Source organism: Muntiacus reevesi, chromosome 2, assembly GCF_963930625.1.
Source record: "Muntiacus reevesi chromosome 2, mMunRee1.1, whole genome shotgun sequence".
NCBI lineage: Eukaryota > Metazoa > Chordata > Mammalia > Artiodactyla > Cervidae > Muntiacus > Muntiacus reevesi.
In genome coordinates, this window is record NC_089250.1 from 101,807,484 (window position 1) to 101,832,427 (window position 24,944).

The window sequence follows — 24,944 nt, forward strand, 5'->3', positions numbered from 1 at the left end:
AAGAATAACCTATATATAAAACTGCTAAACTTTACCATCAGTAAAACACTGTAGTGTCTGAGAAAACCTCTTAAAGCTGAATTGGAAGTGTAAATAAGAACAAGGTTTCCTCCATTTTAAAACAATTGGAGATTCATCAGTTTGTATGAGCTGAAACTGAACATGGATGCAGTTCAAGTGTAAGAGATTGTCAGAATTGTCAGAATTTGAAACTCAGTTTTCCTACCCTACCTTTAGTACAACTTGAACACGCAATATTCCTGTTCCATGGCAGTCTTTGGCAGCGACCCCTATCGATTCTGAGAATGTTGGATGGTTTAGCTTTGGCAAAACATGAAATGTGTCTACTTCCCAATGAGTTACCACCCTGTGAAGTTGTGAATCTCCTTCTAACACCCTAGGTACCGAATGTGACACCCTCAAAGTCTCTGAGCATCTTTTCCACAGTCATATTTTAGCATCCTTTTCCAATTCAATTCAAAATATGTCAACAGTAAAACATTATGCCTCTGCGAGGGAAACAGATGTAGAGCAGGAAGAACTGCACTATAGTCTGTATCTTGGCCGTTGGTGACATATCCTTACCTTTCCACCTCTTGTTCTAGTTTCCAACCTTATTTCCCTTCTGTCCCAGCCTGGGCCCAGCCAATTATTTCAATATATTCCTTCTAGTAGTTTCATTTCTCTCAGTCCCTGGAATTCTACTGAAAATTCTTTTACATCCTAGGACTACAGGTAAACCTAATTCACTAGTTCTCTCAGAACAGGTGGAGAGAATCTATTCATTCTACTAATAAATGTATTAGGTTTTGAATTGTGTGACGGACCATAAGTAGATGACTTACTGAATAATCTTTCAGATTGACTACTTTTTAAATTCCCAGATTTTTTTCTGTTTTGCTGCTCAAACTCTCACTCCACTTTTATCTTTTCAAGGCTCCACATATTCCACATCACTCAGCAAATAGAAGTCATAAGGCATTTACTTACTCATATTCCCTCCACTTATTCATATATCTCTTTCCTCTTTTAGAAAGAGATATTTCCTCCTCTTGCCCAGGATTCCTAGAAAAAGGATTCTTACATGCCTCTGTTAAATGATACATTTTCTTTTTTCTCTTTATACTTATACTAGTATTACATTTTTTTAAAGTAAGCTTGCTACATTTACACATTAGAAATAATGATATACCTAGCATATTTTATAAAATGATTGTATTTTTATATCCACACCACATTTTCCTAACTTCTAGCTCTCCACATTAATTTAATCTAGTAATATGAAAATTTTATTTTAGAGATCCCTTAGAAGTTTTAAAAGGCACTATATGCATTCTTTATGTAGCAAAGCATACTATTAACACTTCTAAATTCTCCCTGAGTACAAAGAGAGACCATTTTAAACTTCATATCAAACACTTATATGTTCCCTGTATAATGTTGCTATTTCAAATAGTTTATTTTATTGTCTTTTTCTGCCAAAGCTTATTTGAATATACCAACATGTTTTCTGATTTCTTTGCTCACCATTGCTTCTTGCATCTTAATTCTTCTTTAATGGTAGCATTTTTTTGATATGTAACTTGAAATTCATCAGTTTAATAGGTCATAAACGACATCACTATCACTTAAAGAGCTTTATTTGACCAAGACTCCAAAGAAAATCATTTTCTCTGATGCTCCCTCAAGCTGGTGCATGGAAATATTCCTAGTTTCCTTTTTAGAGTCATAGCTCTAGGCTTTTGCAAGTATCTCATCTCTAGCTCCTCTGTCTATCTCCTCTTAATGCCAAATGGTCATTAAAGTTACAATCTGAGAGAACAAGATGGCTGAGGAGTAGGTGGAAGTGGAATTCATCTCTCTCCATGGCTACATCAGGAATACACCTTCAGACACAGAAGTGCATGCAGCACACCAGCTGAGAGCGGACAGGAGTGCCTGATGAGAGGAAAAGAATATATAGACTCATGCAAAACTCGCTAGGATGAAGGAACTAGGGGTAAAACCAGAAGTGTTAGTAGGACTGAACCTTTCCTCAGCAGGTTGGGAAACTGAAGCAGGGGCCTGATCCCCACATCGGGGCAATTGTCTAAGTCAGAGGAGAAACATTTAAAGCTGAGAGTGAAACAACTGACCTGTGGCAGCCTAAATGGAATGAGAATCAGACAATCCTTGAAGCAGCCATACATACCCCAGCCCAGGATGCAAATCTCTTGGAAAACACAGCAGCTGGGAGCTGGAGTTTAGGGATTGTGGAACACTCCCAGGGCGACGGCTGCTGTTGATTATGGAGAGATGGATGGAGGAGATGTGAGGGAGAAAACTGGTAAGAAACGCCTGTGGAGTAAAGCCAGGCAGCCATGGAAGTAAGGCAATACTGCTGAGTCACACGTAGGGGGTGGAGCCATCACCATAGCCCCTCTTCCCCAACATGCCATTGGCAGCTGAAGAATAGAGAGGCTGACCCATCAAATGCCTGATGCACTGATCTACCGAGTAGGACCCCACCCAGGGTGCCCCTCTAAGTGCCTGATGCACCAATCTACAGAGTAAGACTCCATCCAGGGGGACCCTCTATGTGCCTGACACACCAAACAACAGAGAAGGACCCCAGGCAAGAGAGCCCTCTAAGTGCCTGAATGGGCGGGGCTATGGAGAAAGACTGGCCAAAGAGGCCTTCTACTCGCCAGTTACAAGAGGCTTGACAAAAACTCTGATAGGGCCATGACTCCTGTGGCGGAGGCAGTGCATGTCCCTGCTCACTTTTCACCACCAGGGTCCCTGCAAGTCAAGCAGCTGCACCACCTTCACGCTCAGCTCTCACTGGGTCAGAACTGCCACAGGGAAAAAAATTCTTGGGTTTGTGCACACAGGGTCACTTCGGTAGTGTTTGACACTTTGCAACCCCATAGGCTGTGGCCTGCCAGGCCTCTCTGTCAGGGAGGGGGGTTCTTCAGGCAAGAATACTGGAGTGTATTGGCCAATACTGGTGGCCATACCCTTCTAGAGCACTGTATTCCCTGCTGCCCTAGCTGCCAACTCCCCTGAGTACCTGGTCCTGCCAGAACCCCTGCAATCCAAGCAGCTGCCCCACCTCCACACCTGGCCCTCACTGGGGCAAACCTAAGTTCTCCAGGGCAGCCTCAGGAGCAAACCCCAGTAGATGACTCACATACAGAGGTGCAAACAAAACCACAATTGAAACCCAGGGGCAGTGTGACTAAGGAAGAAGACCCAAAACCTCCCCACCAGCTGTACAAGATGCAGATTAAATTCACACAATCAACAAGGCAGACTGTGTCTATGGAATATATAAAAGATCACTGAGAGCTCCCACAAAAGAAAACACATTAGTTCTGATAGCTGTGGACATTGGAGGCAGGAACACACTGGAGTAGGACCAGATTAGAATCTGAACTGCCCCCACAGCAGGTCCAGAGATCAGCACAGTGTTGAGGGGCATCCTAGAGAGGTGAGGTGGACTGTGACTTCCAGTGAGGGAAAGGACTCGGACAACAGTGACTCCAGAAAGCATTTATTAGTCTTATGTTTTGACTTGTTCTGTAGATTTTTTGGATTTTTTTTCTTCCCCCCCCCCCCCCGCCTCTGTTGTAGTTGTCCTTTTATTGTCACTACGAAAACTAATTTTGTTTCTGAGCCTTTTTTCTTTTTCCTCAGTCACATTTTTTATCGTTGTTATAACCTCTACCTCTATGTTGGGTTTTTGCAGTTCTAGAGAGTTTTCCTTTTTTTAAAATTTTCTTAAATTTTTTCTTTTCTCTTTTTTAAATTTTAATTAAAATTTTTTTAAACCTATTATTATTTTTTTCTACATTTATTCCTTTGTTTGCTTTTCCTACTGTTCTTTTCACCTTGCAGTTAATCTTTAATATATATAAATCTTAATCTATCTCTATTTAACTTTGCATTACTAGTCTTTCCTTCCTTTCCTCTCAACATATTTATGAGTTTTATTTTCATTGCTTGATTCCCCAATTGTCACCTTGCTTTAGTTTTGTTTTCCAGGTTTGTGCTTTTAGTTAGTTTTGTTCTGGTAGATATAATTTTTGGTTTCCTTTTTTCACCAGGTGGATCTATTGTACTTTACTTTTGTTGGACTGTTTTGATTTTGCTTATGGGTGTATAAATATATGTGTATATTCAATCACATTTTTTTTTTATTGTTGTTATAAACCTCTGCATATCCATTGGGCTTTTGCACCTCTGTGGAGTTTTCCTTTTTTGGTTTTTCTTTTACTTTTTATCCTTTTTTTTTTCTTTCTTCTTCAGTTTTTTCTCTCTTTTTATAATTTTAAGTTTTAATTTTTTTAAACCTATCATACTTTTTCTACATTTATTCCTTTGTTTTCCTTTCTATTGTTATTTTCCCCTTGCAATTAATCTTTAATGTATATAAATAATCACATCTACCTCTATTTAACTTTGTATATCTATTCTTTCTTTCTTTTCTTTCTTCTCAATGTGTTTGTTAGTTTTGTTTTCATTCCTTTATTCTGCACTTGGCACCTTTCTTTAGTTTTGTTTTCCAGTTTGTGCTTTAGTTAGTTTTATTCTTAACTGCTAAATACAATTTTTTATTTTCTTTGTTTGCTGGGTCAATCTATTGTACTTTGTTTTTGTTGGACTGTTTTGACTTTGCTAATGTGTGTATATGTATATGTGTATATTCTATTATTTTAATTATCATTTGCCTGATTTTGTAACAGCCATTTGTTTGGGCATAATCTTTGGTTCCTCATTTTTGGATATTTGTTTTAATTTCTCTTAATGCCGTAACAAACCACATGTTGAATCTTCATTCTTCACCAGAGATCAAGCCCTGAGCCTTTGGAGTGGGAGCCACTGACTCTAAGACCCTAGACTACAAAAGAACTAACCCTATGGAGTATGAAATAGTGAGAACTCACACAAAGGAAACCACTTGAATACAAGACCCAGCATCACCTAACCGCCAGTACCACCCTGTTCAGGACACCTCATCTAAACAATAAAGAAAACAAAAATACAAACTCAATCATCAGCAGAACAGCATTACCACTCCACTCAGCCTTGCCCATCAGAGGAAAAACAAACAAAAAAAGAAACAAAAACTCAGCACAAATTTCACCCTATACAAAGCTTACACAAACCATTGGACCAACCTAAGGAGGGCAGAAACCAAAAGCAAGAAAGAATTCAACCTTGAAGCTTGGGAAAAGGAGACCTCAATACAATAAGTTAAAAAAAAAAAAAAAAAGAAAGAAAGAAAAGGCAGAGAAATACTACACAAATGAAGGAACAAACTAGAAACACAGAAGTCCAAATAAATGAAGAGGTAACAGCTAACCTACCTGAAAAAGAATTCAGAATAATGATAATAAAGATGATCAGAAACCTTGAAAACAAAATGAAGAAGATGCAAGAATAAATTAACAAAGACCTAGAAGAATTAAAGAATAAACATACAGAGACAAACAACACAATTACTGAAATTAAAAATACTCCAGAAGGAATCAATAGCAGAATATCTGAAGCAGAAGAATGAACCCATGAGCTGAAAGATAAAATGGTGGAAATAACTTCTGAAGAGCAAAATAAAGTAAAAAGGATGAAAAGAACTGAGGATAGTCTCAGAAACCTCTGGGACAATATCAAACACACTAACATTTGAATTATAGGGGTCTCAGAAGAAGAAAAGAAAAAGAAAGGGTATGAGAAAATTTTTGAAGAGATTATAGTTGAAAATTTCCCCAACATGGACAAGGAAATAGTTAATCAAGTTCAAGAGGTACAAAGAGTCCCATATAGGATAAACCCAAGGAGAAACATGCCAAGACACATACTAATCAAACTAACAAAGACTAAACACAAAGAAAGAATATAAAAAGCAGCAAGGGAGAAGCAACAAGTAACATACAAGGGAAACCCCATATACTTAACAGCTGATCTTTCAGCAGAAACTCTGCAGGCCGGAAGGAAAAGGCAGAATATATTTAAAGTACTGAAAGGGAAAAATCTACATCCAAGATTATTGTACCTGGCAAGATCTCATTCAAAATAGATGGAGAAATAAAAAGCTTTTCAGACAAGCAAAAGTTAACTGAATTCAGTACCACCAAACCAGCTTTACAATGAATGTTAAAGGGACTTATATAGTCAAGAAATGCAACAGAAGAAAAAAGATCTACAAAAGCAACCCCAAACAATTAAGAAAATGGCAATAAGAACATATATATAATTACTTTAAATGTATGGAGGAAAGAAAACACAGGAGAAGGACCAGATTAGAATATGAGCTGCCCCACAGCAGGTCCAGAGATCAGCACAGTATTGGAGGGCACCCTAGGGAAGTGAGGTTGGCTGTGACTCCCAACAAGGGAAGGGACTCTCTGAGCAGTGACTTATGGACATGGGGAGAGGGGAGGAGAGGGTGAGATATACAGAAAGAATAATATGGAAACTTACATTGTAAGAAAGTAAGTGAAAATCCCTCAGCTGTGTCTGACTCTTTGCGACCACATGGACTATACAGTCCATGGAATTCTCCAGGCCAGAATACTGGAGTGGGTAGCCTTTCCCTTCTCCAGGGGAGCTTCCCAACCCAGAGATCAAACCTAGGTTTCCCAAATTGCAAGTGGATTCTTTACCAGCTGAGTCACAAGGGAAGTCCCAAACTTACATGACCATATGCAAAATAGATAGCCAACAGGAATTTGCTGTATGCCTCAGGAAACTCAAACAGGTGCTCTGTATCAAACTAGAGGGGTGGGATGGGGAGGGAGATGGGAGGGAGCTTCAAAAGGGAGGGGATACATGTATACCTATGGCTGATTCATGCTGAGGTTTGACAGAAAACAGAAAAATTTTGTAAAGCAATTATCCTTCAATTAAAAAAATAAATTAAAAAAAATGAACTGAAAGCTAAAGATACAAGATACAATGAAAATCAGAGAAATTAATAATATATGTTGGTAAACTAATTATGTAGAGTTAAAACAAATAATTGTACTGCTGTGTTCTAAAAATTGTTGATATTAAAATTTTAAACAAAACTTTAAAAAGGTAAAATCTTTGTGTTCAACACATATGCACCATGTATAGGTTAAGGAATAAATAAAATGAGTGGGTGCCAAGAGCTTAAATTTATGTTACTCCATTATTTTTTTTGTTTGGGTAATGTTGATTCCTGCTTTCTTCTGAGTTCAACATGTGTTTATTTCTTTTAAACTAATTGATTTAAATGGTTAGATATCCTAATTCATTCAACAATTAGTATTATATACTATACACATATATGCATATGTATATATAATACATATATATATATGTTCACTGTGGTATATACAACTACATATATATTCTATTTAGACTGTTATAAGTTCTGGGTATAAAACAATAAACAAGTCAAATTTCATACTTTCTGTTAGGGATATTGAGGCAGCACACATATAAACAAATGAACTAGGTAATCCAATAAGTGCTAATTATAAACTGGAAACAGAGTCTTGTGATATAGATAAACAGATTACAAGAAGTCTTTACAACAGATGGCCAAGAACTTCTCTGATGGATATCCTAAGACTAGAAGAAACAGCCATGCAAACTCATGCAGGTTAACACTTATATCTGTTTTTATTTATTTTCCTTTGTCTCAGTGTTTCTGTTCTATCCTCTTTGCTACATCTTTGACTATAGCTATTCATCTTTTACAATTTCATTCTATCCCTAACCAATTCCTCATTCCCTTCAATCTAGAATATACTCTAGTTATTTAGAAATCTCTAGATCTCACCTTCTTTAATTTACTACTTTGATTATCTTTGTTTTATTATTTACTCTTCTCCCATCCACCTTGTCATGAATTAAGAAGACTTTTTTCTCTGTTACCACTTATTGAAGCCACTTAAACAAAAGTAACCATAAATTTAGAATTGCCAAAATTATACTATCTTTTCCATCTTTACTTTAAGACTCCTTCATGCAAAATAATTAACTGAGCATTCACTGAAGCTTAACTATGACTCAAGAATCCTTCTTTCCATATTACAAAATTTCTTATTATGCCTTCCTTGAGTGCTTTGTATTTATGGGAGTCTATTTCTTCTTCTCACTTCTTAAAAGCTTTTTTTAATCTCTTGACTTTGTCCTTGATTGTTTTTATTCTAATTTTAGATTCTGCCTGTATACATACACTTTATACTAGAGAACTCTCATTGACACACTTATCAAGATGATATAAAATAGTTCCTAGTTCAGGCTTCTTTCCATGATGTGTTGTTTCCCATATAAAATGTCAGAACACTCTTACATGCAGCTCAATAAAAAAAGAAAAGAAGAAATGAATCAAAGACTGAGCAGAAAAGTTAAATAGAAATTTCTCCAAAGAAGACATACAGATGGCCAAATGACACATAAACAGATACTCAACATCGGTAATTAGACAAATGTAAGTCAAAACTATGATGAGGTATCACTTCACACTTGTCAGAATGGCCTTTATCCAAAAATCTACAGACAATAAATGCCAGAGAGGGTGTGGAAAGAAAAGAACCTTTCTATACTGTTGGTGGGAATGTAAATTGGTACAACCACTATGGAGAATAGTATGGAGGTTCCTTAAAAAACTAAAACTAGAACTACCAAATGACCCAGCAACCCAACTCTGAGGCATATATCACAAAAAGTATAATTCAAAAGGATGCATGCACCCTGATGTTCATTGCAGCACTATTTACAATAACCAGGACATGGAAGCCAACTAAATGTCCATCGACAGAGGAATGGATAAAGGTGTGGTATATAATACAATGGACTATTACTCAGCCATGAAAAGGAATGAAATACTGCCATTTGCAAAGACATGGGCGGACCCAGAGGTCATCTTACTGAGTGAATTAAGCCTGAAAGAGAAAAACAAATATCATATAATATCATTTATATGTGGAATCTAGAAAAATGGTAGAGATGAACTATTTGCAAAGCAGAAATAGAATCACAGATGTAGAGAGGAAACTTATGGTTATGAAGGGAAGATGGAGGATAGGAATGAATTAGGAGACTGGGGTTGACATATACACACTACTATGTGTAAAACATAACTAGTGAGAACCTACTATATAGCACAGAGAGCGCTACCCAGCACTCTGTGATGAACTAAATGGAAAGGAAATCTAAAAAAGAGGGGAATATATGTATATGTATGACTGATTCACTTTGTTGTACCATAAATACTAACACAACATTGTAAAGCAAATATATTTCAATAAAAAGGAAAAAAATAAATGTGTGAATTCTCTTTGCCTAAACTCTTAATTTTTTCTAGAAATATGTTTCTTTCACGTGTATGTCCTATCTAGGATAATTACATAAGTACATAATAACAAACATTTATTAATCTTCACTTTCAGAATAAAACATTAGAATAAGCATGAGTGATTTAATTGTTTAGAAAAATCTAAATATTATATGAATTATCTTAATATAAGAAGCATAGTAGAAAGAAGTTGGGTTATAAATGAAATGTAGGACAGAAGCAATAATGGGCAGAAAAGAGGATAAGAGTGGATATTTCTTCATCATACAGAGTGAGAAGTTGAGATAAAACTAATATACATATAACAACATATATTTTATAGATAAGAAATATTATTGAGGTCTATAAATATAAACAATAAAATCATAAAATAGGAAAACATGGAAGAAAAAGTAATATAAATGTCCTATATTCGCATTTGAAAGAAAAGCCAATAAATCATATCTCATAAAATATATTGCTTAGAGACATAGAGATAATCACAAGGAATGATATTAGACAAAGTTAGAAGTATTTACCTGCCTCTCCTTTGTGGAGGTAAGGATGTTTTTTCATAATTTTTAAATTACTCAGTGGGTTTTAGTTTGCTATTTCCCTATTTTACACACACACACACACACACACACACACACAGAGATATGTAGAATATAGTACATGCCAGTTGTAATATATTAGTATTTTTATATATGAGGAAAACATATGTGTGTATGTGTTAATGTTGTCTGAATCAAATTTCCTAGGAATACTGTAGTATCTTTCAACCTATAAATTTAAGTTTAGTATTATGTATGAAAAATGTTTTTGATTTAGATTTTAAATATTAGTTGTTGCATTATTTTTTAATTCTTCAAGGGGAGTCTTGCCACCATTTCAAGTTTTCTTCCTCTTTTCTTCCTTTTTTCTTAAAAATCTTTATATCATAGTCATTCTCTTGCTTAATCTCCTGCTTGTCTTCTCCTTATGGAATTTTTATTTGAATCTATTTTCCTTTGGGTGCTAAAATTTTTCAACTTTTAGACATTTTTATCCATTAATTTCCTCCCTAAGTCTTATTAACTCATTGCATTTCTCATTTCCCTTTTCTCTTTTAAACTTTATCTTAGTTTTTGGTTTTATGAATCCAAGTTTTAAATATACATCTCCAACTCTTTAGTTTTTGAATTTCACTTTAGTTTGCAGTACTGTGTTGCAGTTTTGTGTTTTGTATTTGTTTTCTAGATGTGAGTTTTCTATCAATTAAATTGTTCTGATGCTGTTTTTTCAGCTTTATTAAAGCATAACTGACAAAAATGCATTTATAGTGTACAATGTGATCATTTGATATATCTATATACTATGAAATGATTACAACAATCAACTTAATTAGCACATTCATTACCTTACATGACTACCTTTTTTTTTTTTTTTTTCGCATGAGAACTCTTAAGATTTACTCTCAGCAAATTTCAGTATCAATATTTATGGTCAACATGCTATATATTAGATCTTCAGAAATCATTCATCTTATAACTGAAAGTTTGTAATCATAGACCAACATCTCTCCATTTCTCCTACTCCTCAAACCCCACCATTCCACTCTCTAATTTTTTTTAAAGATTCTACACATAGATTTATAAATTATAATAGTATTAATCTTTCACTGTGTGACTTATTTTACTTAACATAATGCCCCCCAGAGTCTTCCATGTGTCCCAAATGGCAGGGGTAGGGTTTCCTTTATTATAACTGAAAGAATCCATACATATCATTTATTTAAATGTATAATATATACAAATTTATTTTTATATACCATGTTTTCTCTACCTATTCATTCATTGATGGACACTAAGATTGTTTCCATATCTTGACTACTGTGAATAACGAATGCTACAGTGAACATGGGAACAACAGTATCTCCTAAAAGTAATCATTTCATTTCCTTTGCATATGTACCCAGAGGTATGCTCATTTTCTATGTCTCATTACATAGCTTTGTATGTCATTGATCTGAATCTTCTCCATTTTAGGCAGGGCTCCTAGACAACAGCACTATCTCTAAATCATTACTGTGAAGTATATACTATCCTAGGCATTCCCTGGTGGCTCAGAAGGTAAAGAATCCACCTGCAATATAGTAGACTTGGTTTCGACCCCAGGGTTGTGAAGATCCCCTAGAGGAGCACATGGAAACCCACTCCAGTATTCTTGTTTAGAGAAGAGCCATGGACAGAGGTGCCTGGCAGGCTATAGTCCATGAGGTTGCAAAGAGTCAGACACACTGAATGACTAATCACACATACTCTCCTTAGTGGCTAGCATTAAGGTGGTGGTGTTTGGAAGGGGAAAGGTTGACATATACTGTGATTCTCTTTCATTTCTCTAGGTTATTTCCTGTTTATGTCCATATATACCTATGTGTGTATATATGTATATATATTTGTCCATTCTTCTACTAGGACACTTAAAATTCTTTAATATCTATAAGAATTCATCATATATAAATGATATCAAAATTTTGTTGTTTTCTGTTACAAATGTTTAATCAATTCTTCTTTTATATTTCAGTATGGTTTAGGACATTCTATAGATATTTAGAACCTTTAATGTTATTCAATTTCATAATCCATTTTTATGAGGTGTTTGTTCATAATGCTTAGAAAACTTTTCTCAGGCTTAACTTGGGTGAATATTCATGAATATTTTCCATTTATTATTAATTTAAATTACATTTATGTCATTACTCCATCTAAAAGTTATTTTTATGTTTAATGTATGCAATATAAATGAATAGTTTTGTACGTATACTAGGTCTGCTTCAGAAGAGTTTGTTCTGTGGCTTTTATAATTACTTCAAGGCTAAATTATTTTAATTGTTCTAGTTTTGCTCATTTAGTAACGGGTAAGGCAAGCACTCTATACATTACAGTTCTTTGGCTAGTTCTATAAAATAATATTTTGAAGTTACAGTCACCCTGCTTATTTAACTTGTATGCCGAGTACATTATGCAAAAAGCCAGGCTAGATGAATCACAAGCTGGAATCAAGATTGCTGGGAGAAATATCAACAACCTCAGATACGCATATGACATCACTCCAATGACAGAAGGTAAAGAGGAACTAAAGACCCTTTTGATGAGGGTGAAAGAAGGGAGTGAAAAAGCTGGTTTTAACTCAACATTCAAAAAACTAAGATCATGGCACCCAGGTCCATCACTTCATGGTCAAGAGATGAGGAAAAAGTAGAAACATTGATAGATTTATTTTCTTCGGTTCCAAAATCACTGCAGATGGTGACTGCAGCCATGAACTAAAAAGATGCCTGCTCCTTGTAAGAAGAGCTATGATAAATCTAGACAGAATATTAAAAAGAAGCGACATCACATTGCCAACAAATGTCCATACAATGAAAGCTATGGTTTTTCCAGTAGCTTTTGAAGCCGAAGTTCCAAAACTTTGGCCACCTGATGCAAAGAGCTGACTCACTGGAAAATACCCTGACGCTGGGAAAGATTGAAGACAGGAGGAGAAGGGGGCAACAGAAGATGAGATGGTTAGATTGCATCACTGACTCAATAGATATGAGTTTGAACAAACTTTGGGAGATGGTAAGGGACAGGCAAGCCTGACATGCTGCAGTCCATGAGGTTGCAAAAAGTCAGACATGACTTAGCGACTGAACAACAGTAACAATAAGAAACATGTTCATTATTTCTAGAATATACACGCAATGAACAATTCCTTCGTGCACATCATTAAGTCTTTGTAATTTCAAATATATCTGGTTGATATCTTCCTATGTAGCTATGAAAATCAATCATTCAGAGAGCTCCAATAGAAATCATAACTTGATTTACCATTTTTTTTTGTTGTAAAAAAAAGCTAGTATAATACACAAAGAAGGTTCTTGAGAGTGAAGACATAAAGTGTCTTCTAAAATTGTCCCTCAGGTGTTTATGAGAATCTCTGCCTCATTTATTTATCAAAACCTCTAGAAACTGCCTATAACTTTCTAATTCTTCATCATTTACTTTTCCCATACCACTTAATTTTTAGCACCTGACACTCAGAGAAACTCAAAGTTTCACTAATTTGACAAATGTTTCTAATATGATAAATATTACACACCAATTCCCACATAATTACCTTGTGAAGTCTGTCATCTCCATCATGATCATACACATCTTCTTGGCCAGAACAATGATATCATTGCTCGTATCATCCCATATCTCAATTTCAGCATCCAGCTTGCTCTTCACTTTCTTGAAGTCAGCAACTTGCTCAGCAATCTTTTCCTTTTCTGCCTCAGGCAACTGAGTCATCTTAGCCTAAAACAGGTGATAATTAGATTTATAATCACTCCATTATGTCAAATACATTTTACAAAGAAGTGATTACTATCAGATGTTCATAAAACTTGTTCCTTTAAGAACAGAGACATAATGCTTTTTCGTTTTAAATTTATTTTTAACAGAAGGATAATTGCTTTACAACCCTGTGTTGGCTTTTGCCATACTTCAGTATGAGTCAGCCATAAAGTCATATAACAAAACCATCCAGGTTTAACTGTTTGTATAAAAATCCATTGAATCATAATTGCTTGCAACAATGATAGAATGTAAAGTTACAGTATTAGTTAGAACTACAACATTAAATTTATGAATATCTAAGTATAATTTAATATATGAAATATTTAAATCTATTCCTTAATATAAATGTAGGACTTCCCAAATTTTGAATGTATTACAAATTAATTCAAACATAATTTAATGCCTCACATGTTATACAAGTATATACCTCTTTAAATTATACTAATCGTATGCCTCAAATTGTAGAAATATAAAAAAAAATCTTGAAATGAGACAATGTATATCTATGTATATATTTACATTAATAGATGGAATTAATTACAAACACTGAATACACATTGGTAAACAGCACAGTGTATATTTATAAATTATATGTATATAAAGAAGCACATTTATAAAATTCTAAGGACTAATGTGTATATGGTACATATAAACATATTCAGGTATGTATGCATACACAAACTATCTGAGGGAAGAATAAAAATGTTATAGGCAAGGTTTGCTAAGGCAGCCCTTCCTAATTAGCATCCTGAGATTTGAGGTGTAAATTCTTATTCACAGTGAACTTAATGCACTGGCATAGTACTAGTCTTTGTATATACCATATTTTGAACAGTATGCAGACATGCCTCTTGTATTTGAAATTTTAAATGTGGGATCATAGTAAACCATCCACACTATTGTGATGTGTGCTTAGTCACCCAGTTGTGTCTGACTCTTTGTGACTCTATGCACTGTAGTCTGCCAGGCTCCTCTGTCCTTTGGGATTCTCCAGGCAAGAATACTGGAGCGGGTTGCCATGCCCTCCTCCAGGGTATCTCCCCAATCCAGTGATCAAATTCAGGTCTCCCGCATTGCAGGCAAAATCTTCACCATCTGAGCCACCAGGGAAAACTCCCACCATACAACTATGCTACCATATAAACAATTATAGCACCTGAAACCTATGACTTTTTATCAAATAAAGAAGAACTCTGAAATGAAAGTGATCTGATAATATTAATCAAGGTCATAAAATTTCATGAGATTGTCTACTCAATCATCTTGTCAAAAAAGAAATTCATACATAATCAAAAAGCAGAACAAGCACATAGGTTTGAAACAGAACATTTATAAATGATAAATCCTATATAAGTGAAATTTTATTGATTATTCACAGGAAATATATGAGAGCTACAATTCCTATGCATTTCCAGATGTTCATTTCTACTTTACCTATCGATGGCAAAATTGGAAGATATAATCTAGAAAGCTTTGCAAAAGTATGATTACTAGATTCAGAATACTGAAAACACATTTTATTGAGGCAATAGTGTACAAGAACAATAAAAATAAAATATATTAATGGAAAATTATAAGAATGGTCAATGGAAAATATAACAAAAAATAAAAATCACAGAACCAATGTCAATTATCTGTCATTTATTACCAATCAGAGGCCTAATTCAGGGTCTAAAATAACTTGGTATTTTAAAATTTTCAGGATTAATCATCCATACTTCAGTTAGCACAAGGCTTGATACATATTGAGTGTACAGTAAATGATAGTTCCTTCCTTATTTGTTTTATTTTTTAACCATACCGCACAGCATATTGGATCTTAGTTTGCTGACCAGGGATTGAACCCACTACTGCTGTGGAAGCTCAGAGATGTCGCCAGTGTATGGCCAGGGAATTTCAATAGTTATTTCTTATTCAATGAAAATATAATCACATATCTAGCACCTAAATTTTCTTTGTTTTCCTTATTTATTTCAAGAACTAAATTAAGCTATGGGACTAAACTTTTGTTTGGTGAGTGTATAGATGACTCTTCCTTAGGAGGTAAAAATAGATTGTAGTTTCTTTTCTCAGGAAATATGGCCTATGTGATACCTTAGAAGAAGAGCAACTTTTACTGCTGCTGGAATGTGGCAAAGTATGTAAATAAACATAGCTATCTTTTAAATCAATGGTATACAAGCCATTAATAAAGCTGTAAGGTACTAACTCACTAAACTAACTAAAAAATAGAAATGAATTTTTCTTTCTTCACTACTAGTCATTATCATTCTCCCCATTTTCATAAAAAGATAATTAAATTTTCAAATAATAAAGCCATAGATCAATTTATTTGGGACTTCTTTTTATAGTCTTTATCTCAGAGATAATAAATGCATGACTTTGGATCTAAGAAATAATGTTGAAGTGCATTCTGGCATATGGTGGAAACATTTTTACTGTCTTCATGATAAAGTTCAAACTATTCTAGAGGTGATCTGATTAAGTGTATTCCAAGTTCTGTCTTGGAATGTCACTAATTTCCAATATGATCTTGAGGAAGTCACTTAACTCTCCTGTCTACATTCCCCCAGACACAAAATGACAATAATTGCAACTGCTATCCACCTGTCATGCAGGAAACAGAGTCAATTATTCGATACCATTGAGACTGACCCTGTCCTGGACAAGAATTTCATGGATTGAACTCAATTTCCTTAATAACATCTCAACTCACATGGTGAATTACCATTGGCAGATATTTACTCCTGACAAGATAAAGGCCAAAAGTCAGGCAATAGTTTATAAAATTAAAAGTTCTGGAGAATTCTTACCTTTTTTATTACATGAGGAAAAACAAGAACAAAAAAGCATTAAATTACTGAGTGACACCTTTATTGAAGATTTTAGTGCTTCTGTGAATGACTTATTATATGCTATTAATCAATTTCAATTATTATGAAAATATCAAAATGGAACTTCAGAGAATATTTGATACTTAGGAATTCTGGGTGAAATTTCCTTATCGGATTATATTTTTGCAGGATAAACAAAGAACTGAGGTACGAAGTTCAAGATAAAGCAAGTAAGTGGAATCTCTTGACATTATTGCTGGCTGGCTAAGTGGTTCTACTCCTGCTCAAATATATAGAATACAATTCTGATATAAAGAGTTATTAAAGGCTTTTTGAATCCCTGCCATCCAAATGATATTACATTGTATGTTAACTGATTAAAACATGTATTCAAAAAGACAGTGAAAATAACATTTATATATGCTAAATACTCTTCTAGGCAAGGTAACATATATTTAAAATTTAATCATCATAGCAGCCCTATGAGGTAAGAACATTCACAGTCTAATATTATGGATTATGAAACTGAGTTTCTAAAAGTTTATGTGATTTACTCAACATTGTAGTGTTAGTAAATGGTAGAACCAGGATGAAAACCTAGAAACTCTAGCTCTAGAGTTTTCATTCTATCACCGTGCCTGCAAATGAGAGGAATACCACCCACCAAATACCAAAATATCTACCTTCTCCTCAATGGTATTTCTCTATCACCTTCTATTTTTGAAATGCTTATTCTCCATAATATGTCTCATATATTTTAAAATCAAAGCTTTCTTATTTGTAAACTAGAAAAAGTGATATTGACTGAACAGACTGTTTTAGAGATCAAATGAATATGAATACAGCTTTTAAAGTTCTTAAGTGCTATTAAATGCTAATGGTTACTCATACAAAGAGATTCAGTTCTTCACTCGACACAGCTAGTGATCCTCAGAATTCTAAGGTTATGCTCCTCTCTTCAACAAAAGCTCCCATTAGCCTATAAGGCATTTTCAAGTAATACATATATCATTTATAATTTTAGCTATAAAAGAGGTTACCAAAATTTTTCAAAAAGCCAAGATAGTACATCTTTACTAGTATATATTTTGCAATAAGTCTATTACTTTATCTAACTCTGCTGCTACTGTAATGCAAAAGCAGTAGTAGACCCTATGCAAACAAATGAGCATGACCATGTTCCAATACTACTTTATATGGACATTTCAATTTGAGTTGCATAAAATTTTCACATCAAAAATATTATTCTGATTACCACTATCCTGATTTTCTTTAACCATTTAAAGATGTAAAACAAACAAACAAAACATTTCTATCTCATGAGCCAAACAAAAACACTCAATGGGCCAGATTTGACACGCTGACTAGTTTGGCAACACTTTCCAAATCCTTTATCTTTATTTTCAAGTTTGTCAGCAGTACTACCTGCCTCCCAGGCCTCTAATCTTACTTTCTTTTTTTATTTAAAGTTCTCTCCTTTTATCTATCCCATTCTGTTAGGCACAATGTTTGTCCATTTTATCACCAGTACTTTTATCACATTCACTTCTTTCTTTGTATTTCTATTACTATTATACAAGCTCAGATCTTAATTTTCTCTTTCATTTTCAATCCTTCTGTCTTGCTACCACTTGATTCAATCTGACTTTGATTGTGCAATTCTTCAGCCTAAAACAAACCTTTTCATGTCTTCTTACTGAATAAAGGATATAAATTCCTCAAATATCACCATTAAATTTAAAGTAGAAAATTCACATAGAAAATTTCACAAACCATAAATGTACAATTGAACAACTTTTATAAATTGAGTGAATCCATGTACTAAGCACCCAAGTTTAATAAACACAAAAATTAGCAGCATCCCAAAGGCCTCCATGTGTCTTATGGCCACTATCTCTCAAGAACAATCACATCATCACCTGTATTTCTAAAGCTATAGATTTTCCTGTTTCTGAACCCTATAAAAATGGAATAATAACAATACTCTTGTACCTGACTTCTTATGTCCAGCTTTTATATATTTGAAATACATCTATAATTGATGCATGTAGTTACAGCCAGTTTATTTTCATTGCTATATACAGACAGTATTCCACTTTGTGAAACATAAAACCATTTACTTATCTGTAGTTCTATTAACAACCTTTTGGGAAACATTCTATTTTTGATTGTTATGAATAGTGAATATTCTTATATTTTATAGTCTCAAGAATGCACATATGGATGCATTCTTGAGACTATATCTAGGAGTGAAATTACTATGACACAGGCATCACTATGACCTTTGTCTCTATGAGCTTTTCAATATTATTTATCCTTCCTTTCAGGCACTTTACACTCAAGCTAAATCAAGCTATTTGTTGTTGCAGGTAAATATCTTAAGGTATTGCCCACTAATTATTTGGCTCATCTTCGTTCCTCATCTCATCTTTGTTGGCCCAAACTTAATTATATTCCAAGCCAGATTCATTGAGTATATCTTTCTTCTCCAGCTATATGTAATTATTCCTTTTAAAATTTCAGGACATGTTATGAAATCTCTCAGGATGTTTATATTGTTCTCTGTTGTAGCCTAGTTGTTTGTGAATGTGAATATCTTATCTTAGTAGATGAAAGGTCTTTAAAAGCAGAATCATCTTTCAGAATAATGGTGAATCTACTTGTTGCTGTTGCTGTTGTTGTTGTTTTGGTCTTCTGCTCCTAGACTATCTGTTGTTGTTGTTTAGTCACTAAGTCCTGTCTGACTCTTTTGCAACCCTTGGTGGACTGTAACCCACCAGACTCCTCTGTCCATGGGATTTTCCAGGCAAGGATATTGGAGTGGGTTACCAGTTCCTTCTCCAGCTTCTAGACTGAAAGTTTCCTCAAAGTAGGGACATACATATGATAAATGTTTGTTTCAAGCTGTTAATAGAAACTGTCAACACATAGAGAAAAACAGGAGTGTAGTATCAAAAATTTTATAGCACAAATCTTGTATTTTCTTGGTCACTTACATTTACACATTTCCTAAGCTCTTACCTCTAAAAGGGAGAAATTAATTTCTCTTATTTTTTCTGTTCACTTATTTTTCATTTTCTTTGTTTTAAATGTAATTTTGTCTTATATTTCAGTATAGTTGATTTACAATATTGTGTTAGTTTCAGGTGTACAGGAAAGCAATTCAGTTATACATATACTCATTCATTTTCAGATTTTCTTTTCCCATGTAGGTTATTACAGAATATTGAGTAGAGTTCCCTGTGCTACAGGGTAGGTCCTTGTTGATTATCTATTTTATATATCTCAGTGTGTACATGTTAATTTCAAACTCCTATTACTCTACTTTCAAACAGAACTTTATTATTCCTCTACCACTCAGTTCAGTTCAGTTGCTCGGTCATGTTCGACTGTTTGCAACCACACGGACTGCAGCACACCAGGCTTCCCTGTCCATCACCAACTCCTGGAGACTACTCAAGCTCATGTTCATTGCATCGGAGATGCCATCCAACCATCTCATCTTCTGTCATCCCCTTCTCCTCCTCCCTCAATCTTTCCCAGATCAAGGTCTTTTGAAATGAGTCAATTCTTTGCATCAGATGGTCAAATTATTGGAGTTTCAGCTTCAGCATCAGTCCTTCCAATGAATATTCAGGACTGATTTCCTTTAGGATGGACTGGTTGGATCTCCCTGCAGTCCAAGGAACTCTCAAGAGTCTTCTCTAAGATCACAGTTCAAAAGCACCAATTCTTCAGTGCTCAGCTTTCTTTATAATCCAACTCTCACATCCATACATGACTACTGGAAAAACCATAGCTTTGACTAGATGGACCTTTGTTGGCAAAGCAATTTCTCTGCTTTTTAATATGCTGTCTAGGTTGTTCATAGCTTTTCTTCCAAGGAGCAAGCATCTTTTAATTTCATGGCTATAGTCACCATCTGCAGTGATTTTGGAGCCCAAGAAAATAAAGTCTCTCATTGTTTCCCCATCTATTTGCCATGAAGGGATGGGACGGTATGCCATGATCTTAGTTTTCTGAATGTTGAGCTTTAAGCCAACTTTTTCACTCTCTTCTTTCACTTTCATCAAGAGGCTCTTTAGTTCTTCACTTTCAGCCATAAGGGTGCTGTTGTCTGCATATCTGAGGTTATTGATATTTCTCCTGGTAATCTTGATTCCAGCTTTTCATCCAGCCCAGGATTTTGCACGATGTACTCTGCATGTAAGTTAAATAAGCAGGGTGGAAATATACAGCCTTGACATACTCCTTTCCTGATTTGGAACCAGTCTGTTGTTCCATGTCCAGTTCTAACTGCTGCTTCATGACCTGCATACAGAATTCTCAGGAGGCAGGTCAGGTGATCTGGTATTCCCATCTCTTGAAAAATTTTCTGCAGTTTGTTGTGATACACACAAAGGCTTTGGCATAGTCAATACAGCAAAAGTAGATGTTTCTCTGGAACTCTCTTACTTTTTTGATGATGCAGCAGATGTTTGCAATTTGATATCTGGTTCCTCTACTTTTCTAAATCCAGCTTGAACATCTGGAAGTTATTTCTCTAACACTACACTAATAGCACAATTGATCTTATCTTTTTATCTGCTTTTAAATTTCACTAAGCTCATCACTACTACCTAAAATAGTGATATGCTTATATTAGCTTTTTTTTTTTTACTTAAGCACATCAAATGATTTTCATTATCGTTTTAAAAAAGATAGGAAAAAAATTGATAATAGAAAAAAGACAAAAGTTATCAGAGGTTCATTCAACTTCCAGCTCTGTCAAGTACTAGCTTCGTAGACAGTAACTTAACTACCAGCAGTTTCATCACGTGTTAAATGATAATAGTCTTATTAGGGGTTTTCTGACCATTAGGGTTATGTCTGTAAACAACGGTACCTAGAATATATTAGAGTCTTAGTCAATGGAGCTTAAAATTAATGTATATAACTACAACAGCATGGCCTCCAAGACTTTCTAAAATATGATGGAAGTGAAAGTCTCTCAGTCATGTCCAACTCTTTGTGACCCCATGGACTACAGCTTGCCAGGCTGTGCCCATGGAATTTTCCAGGACAGAATACTGGAGTGGGTAGCCTTTGCTTTCTCCAGGGGATCTTCCCAACCCAGGGATTAAACCTAGGTTTCCCACAATGCAGGCAGTTTCTTTACCATTTGAGCCACCAAGGAAGCTGATTATGGAAAAGGGCACTTAAAAATATTCTCATAGCTATCTCATAGAGTTGAGGAAGCGATCAAGTAATATACTGAGTAAATACATTCCATAAGCAAAAAAAAATGTATAGTAGAGAAGCTCACCATAATTCTCTTATTTTCAGAAGTTCTAGAATCTAAATTGCTTATTTTGTAGATAAAGAAATTCTGTTCTAGGAAAAAAGTGTCTTGAAAAATGTTATCCAGCTAGTTAATGGCAGATTTGTTACATAAATCTACCTGTTGCCATTATTAATATTTCTTTCTTTCCATAAAATCATTTGCTTTATTTAGCTATAAATTTTAGGTGAAAATTGAATTCTTAAGCAAATCATGTGATCCTGCTTCCTTCCCTATCCATAAACCTGGAAAGAATACAGAAACAGTATTTTATTAAAATAAGTAATCCACAATTACTATTTTTTATAAATATTAGGAAATTCCTACTTGATTAATATTATTCATGTGGTTGGGTAACTAGAACTCAAAATAAAATTTTTTTAAACATTAAAAATATATGCCTGATGTATGCATATTAGATAAATATTTCTGAAAGAAGAATTCTTATTCTTATCTCCAGAGTTTATTGAATTTATAGCAGTATTTATAATTTTTAATAGGCCCAGAGGCATTTGGGAATGAAGATGTTTTTAATATATCAAAAATATAAGCAGTAGAATATTTCTAAACTGGAGTTTAGGAAATCTAAAGTACTGCCTGCAGAAATTCAAGTTAATTAAAATTTGGAGAAAAAATTCATAAAAAAGTGTTTTGGGATTGATTTTTTAAGCATACTATATTGGAATTTCAAACATATTCTTGAGAATTCATTAAGGAAAGTTTTCCATAATAATTTAAAATGATATTTATGGATTGAAATTGGACTCTGCTTTAAGGAATAATATGCATTTCTATATTTTTATACATAGTCTTTTACATCAAATTTATAAATATATTAGCTTTATAAAGTTCTCCATTTCCTCATCTGTCAAAAATAAATGAGTACTCTTAAAATCTTGTGGGGTATACACACAGATTCCTACTAAAGAAGACCTATCTCATTTTATTATAAAGCATTATAGTCTTCAGGGGCTGGGTTGAAACAGAGTTAAGTATTAAATCATCAGGCTTACTTGATTGATTGCCTACCTTCTAATGGTAATGATAATAATGTAAATTAACATTTGTTCATACTTCCCACATGCCAGTCACTTTGCTAAGCACTTTTGGAAAATTACACCATTTGAATAATAACATTCTAAGGTTCATATTGTTAATATCTACCTTTTACAATCATGGAAACAAGGCCTGTAGGGGACATACACATATTACCTATAAATGAAGAAACATTTCCAATGTGTCTTTGTTGTTTTTCCTTTTATGCTATCAGTTCAGTCACTCAGTTGTGTCCGATTCTAAGCAACCCCATGGACTGCAGCATGCTAGGCTTCACTGTCCATCACCAACTCTCAGAACCTACTCAAACTTATATCGAGTAGGTGATGCCATCCAACCATCTCATCTTCTGTCATTCTCTTCTCCTCATGCCTTCAATCTTTCCCAGCATCAAGGTCTTTCCCAAAGAGTCAATTCTTTGCATCAGGTGGCCATACCTCTTTTTTTATGGCTTCATTTGCAGTATAGATTTTAGCACTAGGGGTTAAATGTTAGCCTTGAGAAAAATAGTCATACACTGCTTTCAAACCAACTTATGTCTTGATTTTAGGATAAAACAAAGCTGTAAAAGGTATTTGGAAAACAAATAGAGAAATTTGAGTACAGATTATTAGGAAGTATTAAAAGTGATTATTAATATTCCTATGAATGATAACAATATTGTGGTTATATAAGAGAATACAAATTATCTTAGGAAATACTCACTGAAATATTTAGGCATCAAATGTTATGATGTTGCAAACTTCTTTGAAATGGTTTAGAAATACAAAGCAATTATGACTCTGGAAGTATGTTAAAAGTACTGTATCTAGATCATGGAAATATGTGTGTACATTACAGAAAGTTTAAATTTTTCTGTACATTTAATGGAAAATAAAATCAGTAAAAAAATAAAATTTAAATAAAACAAAATTATATTAAAACTTTAAAAGAATTATTTAAAAAAATTAAAAGCTTGGAAAATAGATATTTGCTATTTTCTTATTTTGTCAAGGCATCAGGGATTTTTATAGGCCACATAGTTTATTCTCTTATCCTAAAATACAATTTCATCTGTCATATCACTGATCAAAGATGCTTCAACCTATCCTTGGACATACCTGAAGCCTCAATTCTGAGTTCTTTGGTACTGAGACAAGTTTTACCAGTAAAAAGTGAAAGAAAGTGAAAGCCGCTTAGTCATGGCTGATTCTTTGAGACCTCACAGACTATACAGTCCACGGAATTCTCCAGGCCAGAATATTGGAGTGGGTAGCCTATCCCTTCTCCAGCGGATCTTCCCAATCCAGGAATCCAATGCAGGTCTCCACTGCAGGTGGATTCTTTACCAACTGAGCTATCAGAGAAGCCTCTACCAATAAAAGCAAATATTAAATGAGATTTACGACCTACAAAAGTAATCCTCACGTAGATAAATATGACTGAAGACACACAGAAAACAAGTTCATTCAGGATCCTGGTGTGTATCATATGATTGAAATTTAAGTAAATGTGACTATGGTTTTTCCAGTAGTCATGTATGGATGTGACGGTTGGACCATAAAGAAGGTTGAGCACCAAAGAATTGATGCTTTTGAATTATGGTGTTGGAGAAGACTCTTGAGAGTCCCTTGGACTGCAAGGAGATCAAATCAGACAATCCTAAAGGAAATAAATCCTGAAAATTCATTGAAGGGACTGATGCTGAGGCTGAAGCTCTAATACTTTGGCCACCTGATATGAAGAGCTGACTCATTGGAAATAAGACCCTGATGCTGGGAAAGATTGAAGGCAGGAGGAGAAGGGGATGACAGACGATGAGATGGTTGGATGGCATCACCAACGCAATGGACATGAGTTTGAGCAAGCTCCAGGAGATGGTAAAGGACAGTGAAGCCTTGCGTGCTGCTGTCCATGGGGTTGCAAAGAGTCAGGCATGACTGAGGGGCTGAACAACAAATTGAATATTCTTATCTATATGGTCCTCTCTATATTTTTTAATATAAACATTATAAGGATTTAGAATAATTAATATTTTACTGCATCATTTTTTTCTTTAAATCTTCATTCTAGGTTTCTGTAACACTTTTTGTCTC

General features: G+C 34.4%; 1 protein-coding gene across 1 annotated transcript in view; it reads right to left on the bottom strand.

Moving 5' to 3' along the window:
* The window catches only part of CTNNA3 (catenin alpha 3), a 1,724,101-nt gene that overhangs the window by 132,612 nt on the left and 1,566,545 nt on the right, over nt 1-24,944 (bottom strand). The window contains exon 14 of the mRNA XM_065919867.1: nt 13,436-13,617. Within this exon, the coding sequence (XP_065775939.1) occupies nt 13,436-13,617 (182 nt within the window). The remainder of the gene's footprint in view (nt 1-13,435; nt 13,618-24,944) is intronic.